This window comes from Gymnoscopelus microlampas (assembly GCF_963454915.1).
Source record: "Gymnoscopelus microlampas genome assembly, chromosome: 2".
Classification (NCBI taxonomy): domain Eukaryota; kingdom Metazoa; phylum Chordata; class Actinopteri; order Myctophiformes; family Myctophidae; genus Gymnoscopelus; species Gymnoscopelus microlampas.
The window spans coordinates 46,616,547-46,631,162 of record NC_139939.1 but is presented as its reverse complement, the minus strand read 5'-3'; the positions used below and the strand labels follow the sequence as shown (position 1 = coordinate 46,631,162).

Below are 14,616 nucleotides of genomic sequence, written 5' to 3'. Positions count from 1 at the left end.
TCTGACATTCTGCAAGTCTGCGAGCCACCACTGTGCTCTGTCTGTCTGCACACACACACACACACACACACACACACACACACACACACACACACACAGACAGACAGACTGCAGCAGCACAAATTGGAGGGATACGCCTGAACGTTATACTTGCTATAGTTGCCTGTCATTTCTCTTTGTTTACAATGCATGCACATCAATGTCTGGAGGTAAAAAGCACCGCGTTGTCGCTGCACGTTGCAGGTAATGTGTGTGTGTTCTGGCTTAAAACGGATGCAATGACAATGTTTACTGTATGATAGTTGAGTCGAAGGCGCTCTGTGCAAAAAAAAAAAAAAAAAACAGGGTGTTAGCTCGTTAGCCTGACAGGCTAACTTGGCTAGTTCTTGCCTTTGGCTACGTGCTAGCATGGGTAACAGGATAGGTGGGCACTTAGGGACATCTGGGCACCTTGGTGTTAAATTGGCTATTTTGTCCAAAATGTTTAAAATACATATATATTTGGAAAATGTTTTTTATTAAAGTAAAGTATACATGATTAGAACATGCTCAAACATTAGACAATTAAGGTCTAATATTTCTACAATTGCTACAAATAGCAACACAACCTGAATATCCAGTCATTTTGGGGCATAAACAAGAAGTTGAAGGATAAAATTAAGTCTGACAATGACGTACCGTGCATGTTCACATCATGTATACTTTACATTACTTCAGACCATTTTTTCACGTATTTTAGTTTTTAACATTTTGGACAAAATAGCCATTTTTTACATTGAGAGGTGCCCAGATGTCCCTAGTAGTGCCCAGCTATCCTTATCCTCTAGCATGTCATCTAGGTTAGCATTGCACTGGAGCGTGGAGGAGGAGGAATAGCTTTAGATAGCAGCAGCGTGTTTTATGTTGCAACTTACGTTGACAAGACTCTGAAGTTGATGTCATTGTGCTTTTGCAATCAAAACTTCATCTTCATTCCCCCCACATTGCTGTGTAACGTATGCATGACATTGTTTTTTTCGTGGCATTATTACGTGGACTGTGTGTGTGTGTGTGTGTGTGTGTGTGTGTGTGGAAGTGGCTAATGTCAACATCTATGCTAACGACGTTAGCTAGTCAATGTTTTTTAACCTGTTGGGTTAGCTACGAGAAGCTAACGTTAGCCCAGTTAGCACTTGTCCATTATATCTGAACTGCCATTTGCATTTGTTAACAGGAAAGAACTGTTGTAGGACAGTCTGTGTGTTTATCAGTGCTGCTCACCGTACGTTTAGCTGTAGGACTCACAGCGCTGACCGGACACTTAAGGTTACTGACTGTCTGGCGGCTCTGGCCACAAATAAACAAATAAAAAACCCTGACACCTGAACCTAATGCACGGCACGTGCTGTCATTTGGCCAGGGCAGGTGTTCCACACACAGGAGTGATTGATTGATTGATTGATTGATTGATTGATAGATAAAGAGAGACAGTTGGTTCTGTAACTAACTAAGTTCAAATTAAGGAACATATTTGTGCAAAAATGAATAATTAAATGACACATTAAGAATGTTCATATTTTGCACTTTAATATATGGTTTATCTTATGATTTCAGCCGGGTTGTGCTAAGCGTGTGAAGCCCCCGGTGAAGGACAACCTTGGAAGAGCAACCTCTCTCTTTGCAGCTCAACACAGGAAGGAAGTTACTTGGACCTCGTCTCAACCCCCATAGGCTTTGAAACTTCGCAAACACGCAGATGACTGCTTGAGAGCACAGAGCGGCCCCACCGTGGCCCATGAGCTGTTCCCGTTCCTCTCCCTGTCCTCCTCGCCCCTCAAGCTGACGCAGAACCCCAGGCACCTGCCCCCCCTCCCCCACCCCCACCCCCACTCCCACCCCCACCCCCACCCCAGCGTGGCCCCGCCGCATGCCATGGCCACCGGCGGCACGGAGACCATGCATTACATACACCTGCACAATTCCAGCCAGTCGGTGCTGGAGGCCCTGCGCACGCAGCGGCGGGAGGGCCTCTTCTGCGACGTGACGGTGCGCATCCACGACGCCTCGCTGCGCGCCCACGCGTGCGTGCTGGCGGCCGGCAGCCCGTTCTTCCAGGACAAGCTCCTGCTGGGACACTCGGAGATCTCGGTGCCGCCGCTGGTGCCCGCCGAGACGGTGAAGCAGCTGGTGGACTTCATGTACAGCGGCTCCCTGGTGGTGCTGCAGTCGCAGGCCCTGTGCATCCTCACCGCCGCCAGCATCCTGCAGATCAAGACGGTCATCGACGAGTGCACGCAGATCATCTCTCAGAGGAAGGCGGCCGGCGGGGCGGCGGCGGCAGCAGCTGCGGCGGCCGCCGCCGCGGCCGGGGGGGCGATGCTGGGCGGGGTTCTCCCCAAGCAGGAGGAGCGCGGAGGGGTCAAAGGGCGGGAAGGTGGCGGAGGAAGCTGTGCCGTCGGGGGTTACCCCAACTTCTCCAACTTCATAGCGGACTGCGGGGCCAGCAACATGGGCGGCGGGCTGGGGGGCACCGGCGTCAGCGAGGGCGGCCCCGGACACCTGGAGCAGGCTAACCCCGTGGGCCTGATGGCGCTCGGGGACATGGGGCCCGGCGCCATGTGCGGCGCCGACGGGCTGGCCGCCGGGGCCGGCTCGGTCCTCATGAAGCAGAACGCCAGCTGCACGCAAGACGTCAGGTACAAGCTCCGGGACCTGTTGGCGCAGACGGCCAACGGCGCCAGCACCAGCAGCACGGGGAACCTCTCCACGGGGTGCAGCTCCGGAGTGGGCAGCGTGGACAGCATCGGCAGGGACAGCCTCCGCGGCAACGCCACCGACCTCTCGGATGACCTGGTGGGGATGGAGCGCTACAGCGAGGAGGAGGACATGGATGGGAGAGAGCGGGGAAGAGACGGAGACCGAGACAGGGGGGCGGGACATAGCCGCAAGCAGAGGCAGCCACTCAGGCTCCAGGTAGGGGGATAAGGGGAAGAGTTGCCATGGTTACAGCTTTCAGGCATGCAGAGCTGCAACGGTTTGCTTTTCTTTCTTTTTCTGCTTTCCCTTTTCCCTCACTGCATTGGCGTATATCACTGAAATGTTTCTGCACTTTATCACAACTGAAGAGAGGCTGTCGTGTAAACTACTTCTCCTCTAGTTGACATGCTATGGCCTTCCGCGTACCTGCTGTGGGTGATTAAGCTAATTAACATCCGGGTGAAGAACTCGTTGCTCTCTCTTTGCTAAATTGCTCTTCTGAAATTTGTAGTCGTGTTTGCATGTGCACTTTTTCTTTTCTTCTTTTATTACTTTTTTGTATTAATTTTGACGTCTCTTTCTTAGGTCCTGGGAGGAGAGGGAGTGGTGGTGAAAGATGAAGGGGTGCAGGACGGAGATGGGACCGTCTATGCTCTGGAGGACGGGAGGCGAGATGGAGAGCAGGAAGGCTCCCAGGAATCCATGGCGAGCTTTGGACAGGTGGGCCAAATCAGAGCTGCAGTTTTGTCTTGCAGGTGCACTGCAGCTATGAGTGCTTGTGAGAGGGGGGGGGGGCCTCACTGGAAAATGTGTTAGATAATCAGGGGAAAAGTTATGTGTCGATTTAACCACTTAAGCCCTGTGTACTTTGTCGTTCTACGAATAGCTGATGTACAAGCTCATGTGTTGTGAACTTCTGCAAATTGTTTTAATTATTCGTTCACTATAATGACATGCTCAGAATAGGGACGCAAGGTTGAAAGTGGTTAAATAAATGAAGAGTTTCTCTCCTAAATGAGATAGCCACTATTATTTAGATTTTTGTCAGTTTGTCTGTTTTTTTGTGTGTTTTTGAAACATTTTTATCTCCTAAATGAGATAGCCGCTATTATTTAGATTTGTGTCAGTTTTGTTTTTTTGTGTGTTTTTGAAACATTTAAGCATTGGGTGTCATTTGATATGTAGTCTTTTGGGAGTAAATCTCCTTAATTAATGATCAATTTGGACAGAATTGCAGTAGCTCAAAAGTTGGCACAGGGAGGAGAAATTGTCAAGCAAGCATATATGCTGCAGCGTTTTGTGTCTGAAGACTGTACAAGGAATATCTCCCTGGAATATCTAAAAAAAGGATTCTGCCTTGTCTACCAATTCTCTCCAAGGCACTGCATAGCATGTCACTGCGAACTGAGGGAGTCATCCACTAAGTATAAGTGTGGTTTGTCATTGTTTTTATGCATGGCAAACCACTTTATTGTCATGCAAGGCAAACCACTTTATTGTCAATTAGACTACATAGTGCAAGATCTGAACTAGGGGCTTTGATCTGTTTGCACAGTACACAGAGGCAATTCAGGGCAGGCAATTTGGTAAAGTTCTCATAGACCTACGATATGTAAACTTTATTTTCCAGTTGCTGCAGTTTGTTAGAGAGAGATTTTCTACCGGTCGGGAGTAATTTTTTGCAGTGCACAACATTGGCAGGTGGGGTGTTAACGTATTGTCAGTCAAATGCTGTTAAATTTAGACTGTAGCTGTTTGGCTGCTCTCACAGTCACTTGTGAAGATAACAAGCCGTCATTCGGATTCCGCTTCTATTTGAATGGTCCTACTCCTAGCGGACTTGTTAAATAGTGACAGGAAAATGAATTTGTGAATCCATCAGTCTATGATGGATTACAAAAAAAAGTGTTTTTCAAAAATGTTTGTTCCTGATTGCAAACAAACATGTACTTTCTTGTTTCCATATGAGAGCTAAGATTTACACAGCGAAATCCTGAATCGTTATTTCCACTGTGAGAGTGTAAAAATGGGAGCTACGGTATAGATATATTCCTGCAGACAGTTCTCGACTATCTCCACAGAAATCCTGTCAGATAATGTACAGTTGGTGTGTGCCCTTGACAGCAATGTAGCTGGACTGGTCGGACCACACTACCAATAAATATCTCTCACTCGTGGAGTATACACTGTGCTGTGCTATTACGGTAGCAGTTGATTTTAAAGGTGCATTGTGAAATGTGAGGGATATGAAATGTTTACCCCTGGATCCGGCTGAAAGCATCGCTCCTGTCATTTGCTTGTTACCCATGAGACCGCCTTGAATTCTGAGACGTATAGGCCTTTCCTGAATTAATTTCCTCCTGTACCAGTTGGTTCTTCTGTCCTCCATGGACCTCATGCTTTAACTAGTTGCAGTGTTAACACTTGAATTTACTTACTACATGTAAGTAAATTAACAGACTAATGGCATCCATCCCAGTAACAACAAACGAATGGCATCCACCTAACAACAGACTAATGCCATCCACCACAGCAACAACAGATGAATGGCATCCACTCCTAGTAACGATAGCCTAATAGCATCCACCCCAGTAGCAACAGACTAATGGCATCCACCCCAGTAACAACAGACTAATGGCATCCACCCCAGTAACAACAGACTAATGGCATCCACCCCAGTAACAACAGACCTAATGGCATCCACAATAGTAACAATAGACTAATAGCATCCACCCCAGTAACAAAGTACTAATGGCATCCGACCCCGCAAATTATCCCTGTTCACATGAGAGTACACTTGAGAGTTCCTCAGAGTAAAACGCCACCGGTCGCTTGGAATTGTGAAATTCAAACCAATATGTGAAGGGTTTTCTTTCCTCCATTGTGTTGTATTGTAGGATTTCTATGATGAGCAGGGGGTGTTCTCTGAGAGCTTCTGGCCGCAGAGTGAACCTACTCAGACCATGTCGTTCAACCCCAGAGGGAGAGTGAACAAGCCCCTGACTCCCCCTCCCTCCTCACAGTCCATCAACAACCAGGTAGGCGCTCCGATTAACTGTGTCAAATCTTGAGTGTTGATTGAACTCTTTAAGAGTTTACATATGGAACCACATGGACCCGTATAAGTGGCTGTCACCATTCCAAATTTAAGTTGACGATTAATTGTCACTCAAATAATTGCGATTAACTATTTAATTGTGTGTTTGGCATTGAACATATGAAGCCTTTTAGGCTTTGTAATCAAAAATTGCACAGGGCAGATATGACTAATAACTTAAATATACAAAGAAATGATTGACTTATTAAATAATTGTATACATGTTTTGTACTTGTAGATCAGAAATAGCTGATCTACAAGCTTACAACGCGTCACGAAGCTTGTAGATCTGCTATTTCTGTTTTTGAGTGGTGCCAACCACTCCTACATTTGACTTTGTCCGTGTGTCCGTATGTCCGTCCGTCCGTATGTCTGTCCGTATGTTTGAGCACGGCTGATTGGTCAAGCTTCACGTGACACGTGACAATATGTTGTCACGTATCACGTGACAACATATTGTTGCTGATTGCAACACAAGGATGCAACCAGTTACACTTTCAAAGGCACCACTCTCTTCACACTGGGTGTGATTTTTTTTTTATATGTGAAAAGGTGTGAACATTTTTCAACATAGAAAAGATTATGACGATTATGCAAAAATAATTGCGCTTATCTCAAGTAACTGCGATTGATGTAATAATTGTGACAGGCCTACGTACAGGTCCATTTAGTTCCATATATACAGTATATGATACTACAATACCACATCTTTGTTTATTTTTACTTTGATTCACCAGTGATATGTTTTCATTGGAGGAAGAAAAAAGCCAAAGAGTTGGCAACAAACTGCATGTTGTACATGCATGATGCATTCAACATGAATACATTAAGTAATGCAAAGCAACGCTTGCATCGCAGCGCAATGCGTCTGCAACTTAATGAGGTGTAAGTAATGGATTCTTTCATTTGAGGCCTGCCCCCACTGTTTGATTAAGTCCAGAAATAGCTTAGAAAAACTTGTCGTATACAGTGTGTGTGTGTGTGTGTGTGTGTGTGTGTGGGGGGGGGGGGGCAATAAAAACAGGATGTCCTGATGGGTTTGCAGGCTATGTCATATGGAAGGTCACAGGTTCATATCCGGCTCTTCTGTGGTCTTTTTTTGCACATCATAACCCATTTGCCATAGTTTCCTCAACTCGCTATCATATACGAACCGATTAATGGCAAATGCAGATCTGCCAGCCTGTATGCATTTTGTATAGCAGGTACACATTTTGACTCAAAAGTACTCTATCCAATTTTACTCTCTAAAGTACGCAGAAAGCTGGTAACGCCTTGTGAGTTTGAAGGTGCAGGACTCAAGTCTACGCGCCGACATTTCTGCCAGGATGCATGTTCTAATAATACCGTCTGACGACATAACTTCAAACTGTGTCTTTCTCTATGTATAACTCTGTCTCTGTGTCTCTCTCTCTTGTCTCTCTCTCTCTCTCTCTATATATCTCGCTCTGTCACTCTCTCCCTCTCTCGGTGTGTGTGTGTCTGTGTGGACCAGATCCTGTGTGTTGTTGCAATCTTTAGAACTCTCCCCAATGACAGCAAAACAATATTGGCAAGACAACATTGATGCAAATGATCGGGTTTCGTGAAAGGCGCTTTGTAAATTCAAGCTATTATTATTATTAAATAAGAGATTAGCTGTAAACGTTTTGTTTTACATGCTTATATTACCAACTATTATACAATGTTGTTGCATGCTTGCATGTCGCCGAGGGGACAAGAGCTACTAGTAGAGTAGATCCCATAGGCTGGACGGAGAGCTTCATTAGCTTGCACCCGATTGGCTACTTCCTTGCAGACACATAACCCATAGGCTGGAGGGACAATTAGTCTGTGATCATGAGAGTATTCACAAAACCCCACAAGTCTGCAGCAACACCTGATTTGATTCCTCTCGTTCCACTGGGAGGGATGTGGAAAGTTGTACTTGAGATTGTGAATTGAATTGAGTTAATGTTAGCCTGACTGATATCATTGACATCAGTCATAAAGGATCGGCAGGTAATAATTAATAAAAAATGAAAAGGGACAAGATTACAACACAAATGTCAATACTTGCTACAGTATATATTCAAGTATATCCCCAGAGTCAAGTAAGCGCTCATGTAATTGTTACCATGTTGTAATACTGTAGGTGGTGGCCTGCTATGGTGCTGATAACCTCAGACCCCAAACACAAGTAACAGCAGTTCCACCAAAGCCTCAAGGCTGAATGAGAAAATTAAGCCATACCAGTTAATCGGCACAAAATAATTATCAGCATGGATTTACTTTTATTATACTATTATAGCAGTCCATAATAGTACATGAATGTACGCACGTCAATGAAGAGAGAGAGAGAGACCAGCCTAATGGTGCGGACAGTGACAGCCCGCAACTGATGGGAGAAATCGAGAATGAAAGCAAAACAAAACAAAACATCACTCTGTAAAGTGGTACTCGCATTACCGGGCAGGTCTAGACATGTTGTAATTGCCCACAGGTTTTTTTACTTGCCCCAGGGCATTCGGGCATCCGTAAAGGTCGGACCCTGCCGTGTTCAAAGCGAAGCTGAGTGAAAACGTGCAGGTTTGATACTCAATTTTCCCAAGGTTGGCAGGTCTGCAAATCAGGTCATCAAAGCTGTCTCTGAAAATCATAGGCCTGTGTGTCCGTTGTCCATCAAAGCGTTTTTTTTGTTGTCTTTTTTCCAAAGCTGAGAAACACAAGGCGCTCTTCCAAAACGCTCATCCAAAAGCCCAAAGTTGGATTATTTTTCAACTCTCTGCGACCAGATAAAAGAGGCTCTGTGCCTCGTCACGCTGCTGCCGTTTCTAGCATACCGTAAAATACACAGATCTTGCATTGGAAATGATTCTAGGGTCTGCCTGACGTTTCTTCCAGTTAAGAGGGAGTTTTTCGTTGCCACTGTCGCAAAAATTGCTTGTTCAGGGTGGGATTGTCGGGTCTCTTCTCTACATGTAAAGTGTCTTGAGACAACTTGTTGTGATTTGACACTTTAATAAAATTGAATTGAATTGAATTGATTCAAAACATGCTTTGGAAAAAAAAAGCTTTAGTGGACACAGCCCCTAAGATGAGAATTTAGGTGTCTCTTGTGTTTTCTCCCAGCTGCTTTTCCAGTACCCAGTGAGCCAGTCGCAGCCAGCTCCATTCTTCGTGGGTGGGCCCATGGGAGGAATGGACAGCATGGCCGGTGCGGAGCCCAGTCAACAACAGCAGCAGGCTCCGCCCCCAGCACCTATGACACCTGCCCCGGCCCCCTCCACTTCTTCCTGTTCCGCAGGCCCCTCCCCTTCATCCCAGGGATCTGAGACCTCATTTGACTGCACACACTGTGGCAAATCATTACGTTCCAGGAAGAACTACAGCAAGCACATGTTCATCCACTCCGGTAAGTTGTCTTGACTGAGTCAGCTGAATGAACACGATGTGTATGTACCACTATATCCTAGGCATTATATAGTCCATGATGTTAGACGTTTAATTTAAATGCCTCCTATTTGAATCGCTCCCCTAAAGTGAAATACATACTGTCCGTAAGAACCGTGGGCTGACATAGGGACTGGAGGGGGAGACAGATTCGTCACGTTTTGTCCATCGAATTTTCTATCCATCCGGCTGCGGACTGAACTCAACCCGACCTGCTTTCACCATACGTTAGCGTCTCCCATAGAAGTGTTTGTGTTTGTGTTTGGTTTGTGTGTGTGTGCGCTCACTTGTGCCAAGTCAACCTGTATGTGTCTGTGTCTCTTCTCCAGGCCAAAAACCTCACCAGTGCTCCATCTGTTGGCGCTCCTTTTCCCTGCGTGACTACCTCCTGAAGCACATGGTGGTGCACACTGGCGTCAGGGCCTTCCAGTGCTCCGTGTGCGGCAAGCGTTTCACCCAGAAAAGTTCACTCAACGTGCACATGCGCACGCACCGCGCTGAACGCACGTTCCAGTGCACGGTGTGCCATCGGGCCTTCACCCACCGCACCCTGCTGGAGCGCCACGCCCTGCAACATGCCCATCACACGCCCCAGGGCCAGGCTCAGGGGCAGGGGCGAGGCTCTGGTATGACCTCGCCCCCCAAGCACAGCCCCCCAGCTCTGGGAGGGCCCTCAGGTATGGCTGGCACAGGGGGCATGGGGAATATGGCCAACATGCCCAGCCATGGGGCTTCCTCCACCTAGAGAGAGAGATCAGTGTTCCTGAATCCCTGAATCCTTAGCTCCACTCTCCCTCCTGACCCCTCTCCCCCTTTCGTTGATCCTTTGTGTTGATGTTAAAAACCATTTGACCAGCCCCTACGTTACGGTGGGAATAAAATACACGTGTCCTGCCACTTTTGCCCCTTTGAAAGAGGGTTCCCAGTCCCACGCGGGTCTTGAAAAGTGCAAAGGTATTAATGAGAATTTCCGAGGTCTTAAAAATGCTACACATGTAATGTTGTGGTTGTAAACCTAGTGTCATTTCTCATGTTGTGATATTGTTTTTGTCAACAATAATTTCCAGTAATGCAGTGATTATGGTGCTGCTAATAGTTCATGATGCTCAGCCACTATGAGCTGGCATCATGCTGATCACTGATCCAAAGTATCTTTTAGCCAATCAAGAAATGTAGGTCCTTAAAATACAGACATTTTTTAAATTCTAGTATTCAAATGCACCACAAAGAGTCAACAAGGTTCGGAAAGAGGGTCAGATTGGTATTGATTCAGAGTTTGTCGGTGGAGATTTTATTTTATTTAAAGAAAAATGATATTTTTTCTTTTTTTTAAAGGGGGGGGGGGGGGTGGTGTGGCGGCTCATTTATGCTCAACGTTAAGTACAGATATGGACGGAGCCTTCTATCCATACACCACATTCATTTTGGCCGTATTTTTCATGTTTTCTGAAAGCTTACGGATATGGACAAAACGGAGCAACACCGCCGGAAATAGCTTGAACTACATCTAGTTGAAGTGAGACTTCACATACTTTTTATTAAATGGCAGCACCTTTTGAGCAGAGGTCGTACGAGTTAGTAAGAACTTTTAAACATATATATATGATGTCAGTTCGCCTGGTCACAGGGACAAACGTTTATTACAGAACAGCTCTTTCTTTAGGTACTGTACATTTATTAGGACCTCCTTGACGTCGCCATGTTTATTGTCACGAAAACCTTCTCTGTCCTCTAGTATTGCTTATTATCCATGACGTAAAGGATGCATTGAAGTCATCATGGTTACATTGTTTGAAACTGACATATTTAATTTCATAAAGTATGTAAACGGAGCATAAATGAGCCTTTTAGGTGAAAGTAATTGGAAGGGGATTGGGATCATTTCACTTGCAGTTCAGTTCTATTTCATTCACAATATAAACTACAGTTTACATACGCATCTCCATCTTCAATCATCTCCATATAGGTTGAATATAAGAACATTTTTTCATCAAAAGATTTGCAGCTTTTGAGAAATGAAGAAAAAAAGAACGCCATTTCATTTTGAATTGAATGTGAATTGCCTCAACAGTGAATCTGGGAATGAACAGAAGTTTGTTGATGGTTGAGACGATGACTTAAAAGTAATCTAGCAAAGCTAGAGTACTTTGACCACAAGAGTGAGAGTGAGGAGAGTAGGAGTCCAGATGCACAAGAGAGTGAATGAAATTCACCGTCGAGCGTCAGACAGCTTTGTAAGTTTTTTCGATAGGCACCACCGCACAGCCTAGGATCATATACCTCGAACCAGAATGAGTCACACAATGGCTCTAAGGACACTATAGTTTGAAATGTTTTGGGCATTTCAGCATGTTTTACACAACACACACACACACCTACAATTACCTCGGTGGTCCAAAGACAGGCATTATGCTTCACATAAGCTACATCAAGAAGAAACAGTGAAAATCTAAAGATTATTATAGATCAGTTTACTTTTTAAAAAACCTTTCTAAAGAACATAAATGTAAGATTTTTCCTGTACATCGTTACGCTAGCTTTGTTAATCTGTTGCTCGTCTGTGATTCTTCGATGCAAAAATAAGAAAAAGGACGAAAAAAAAATACGTTTGAAAGAACTTTAAAACTGAAAGAGCCATTAAAACTATGTTCAACTAGTTTGAATAACGATGACAAATCAATGATTTTTATCAGGATTTTAGAGTGTATGCGTTTGGTTGTATTTTTGTCTTTCAGGGCTCTTGTCGCTGAATGGGAATGATATGTTGCAAAGAGAGATAAGCCTTTCTCGCAACAGTGAAAAACAGTGAAAAGTCTAATAAAGTTTTTTTATGATTTTAGTCAAACTAAATAAAAAAAAGTACAATCACCCCTTAAAGTTTTGACTTAAAGTCAAAACTGTGATAATGTCGGTTATCACATTAATATTTATTACAATTTGATCGCTATGCACAATTAAGTTTGCACATCATGTGACTTAGACCTAGATGTTGTTTGCCCCAATGATATTTGGCCTAAAATGTTTGTTTTGTCTTATTTTGCACCTAAAAGGTGATCCAAACTTTACTACTTTTTGCTTTATTTTTATGTTCAGGAAACCACAATGTAAAAAAAAAAAAAAGCCTTCTATTTGGAATTGATACATAATAAGAAATGAATAAATTGGCACTGTATTAAAGACAACCTTAATAAGTTGAGTAATATATCCCTTTGGTAAAACCTTTTTGTTAAATTAGTGGATTCGACAGACTCATTTCTGCCTGGTCGTCACTATAAATAATGACATGAAATTCCCCTATTGAAATTAGGAAAAACTGCTTGTTTACAATGACCAGCCTAAGCAATGTGTTGCGTTGCCTTGGTTTGTAAGATTGTAACCTAATTTGCATACTGTATATGATGTGCTTGGCAGCATTACAGATGCAAGTGAATAAATAAAGAAGTGTAACAACCGTTAAGATTTTTAATAGGTTACTGCTAAGTTATAAACACAATTTGTTTTTGTGAAACCCACAAGGTTTTTTAAGCTTTTTGGAAGTTATATTTACCTCATTTGCTAAATGCCAACACCATGCTATGGCCTACCTTTGTAAATGGGCAGTATTAGACTGTTTCAGAGATTTTATCTATCCTCAGCTATTGAAATGGTTTTGATGCATTTTGTCTGAGGCGGACCCTTGTACAGTACTGTAATATGTGTGCTTAAGCCATGTCAGCGCATTGTAATGTACTGTGTTATGCCTTTTTTTCTCTTTTTTGTTTTAGGAGGGAACATGATAATTCCCTCTTTTTTCCGTTTCTTTTCTACATTAATATTTGTTTAACAGAGGTGAAATATGTCATAAGAAAGTCATTTTATAAAAGCACTTGTCATCATATACCACATCATTTATGTATAAAAAACTAAAGGCATGATTTAACTTTTTATGAAAACTTAGATGTCGTACTTCATTGACTTAATTGAATTTTAAAACAAGTGATTTTAAAAAATATTTCAAAGATTTTTCCTCCAAATAAAGTCTCCTACGGCTTAAAGCCAGTTTGTTGTCATCTGATTTTTACCCCCCCAACACATACAAAAAAGACATTTGTTTTTCTTCAGTGGTATTTTTGGGTGGTTGAGGTCTAATAGCATTGCTGTCATACAAAGAACATCTCAAGCCCCTGGATGGTTCTTTAGAGGTTCTACTGGTTCTTCAGCTTAATTTAGGCACCTCTAATAGTGCTACAGTACAGGTACAGGTGTTTTCTAGCACCCTTTTTGTGCAGTGAATTGAATATTTTCGATACATATTGCAAAATTGTCAACATTTTTACAAGACAAATCCTCAGTGTTTGCAAAAATAATAATTGAAAAGTGTTCCATTTTTATTTTTAAATTATTTTGTGCGAAATAAGGATGCCATGGTTAATGTGGTTACATTAACGAGGCTTTTAAATGTGATTTTCATCCAAAACGTACCATAAAGTTTACTTTTATGTTCACAAAGCTGTAGAAATGGTTTTCTATGAACATTATACACAAACCAACAGTAACTTTATTTGGTCGGTTCTCTTGACTGTTAAGTCCCCATTACTAAAATAAAATAAAAAAGAAACAAAGAAAGAAAGGAAAATAAAAAGTATTATATAGACAATATAAAAGCTTCCTCTTCTGAAAGGACCCCATAGAAAATCTTTTTCTCTCCTGTTTCAGTCTTTGAAGGTCTGGCTGGTAGTGGCTGAACTCTGGCCAGAAGGCATCTGTTACTCAGCAACATCTGTTCCTGTTAAGCCCAATTTATACTTCGTCGCACAGTGGTGTCACACGCTGAAAATTTCACAGACCTACAAGCTCACAGCACATCACAGATGTGACGCGTTGTGAGCTTGTAGGTCTGCAAATTTTCAGCGCGTGACACCGCCGTGCGGCGGAGCATAAATTAGGCTCCACTCTCTCCCCAGCATGCCGGGGGACACATAGCTTCTCCCAAGGGTGGCCCTTTGTGTGTCCCATTGTCAATTCCATCATTGTCTGCCGAGGTCTGTTCCCATGATGCTGTGGGGTTATAAACCTCTATAGAGGCCAACTCCACTGCTGATGATTTACAGTAATTTATCTCTGCCTATACCATAATTGTATTTTAAAATGTAACCGTAAATTAAAATAAAATTGTCGCAAACCGTATAAACTAAAGATGTTTTATAAGGTGGCCTAGTGAAAGGACACAAAACCCCAGCCTCTGGGTGACGAGAACAACTTCACTTGGAATTTTTCAACTTTTAGGACTGAGTACCAAACTCTGGGATGTTATATTCAAGCATTGCTTTACATTTCTCAAATTTAGCTTAACATTTATCATGGTTTCAGCC

At 43.3% G+C, this 14,616-nt stretch overlaps 1 protein-coding gene across 1 annotated transcript; it reads left to right on the top strand.

The window, feature by feature from the left end:
- Positions 1-1,781: 1,781 nt before the first annotated feature.
- zbtb45 (zinc finger and BTB domain containing 45) lies at positions 1,782-13,288 on the top strand. Its single transcript, XM_084047280.1, has 5 exons — positions 1,782-2,952; positions 3,322-3,456; positions 5,634-5,774; positions 8,945-9,227; positions 9,595-13,288. The coding sequence occupies exons 1-5, from the start codon at positions 1,912-1,914 to the stop codon at positions 10,008-10,010; spliced, it is 2,016 nt and encodes a 671-aa protein (XP_083903406.1). The 5' UTR covers positions 1,782-1,911; the 3' UTR covers positions 10,011-13,288.
- The last annotated feature ends 1,328 nt before the right edge of the window (positions 13,289-14,616 follow it).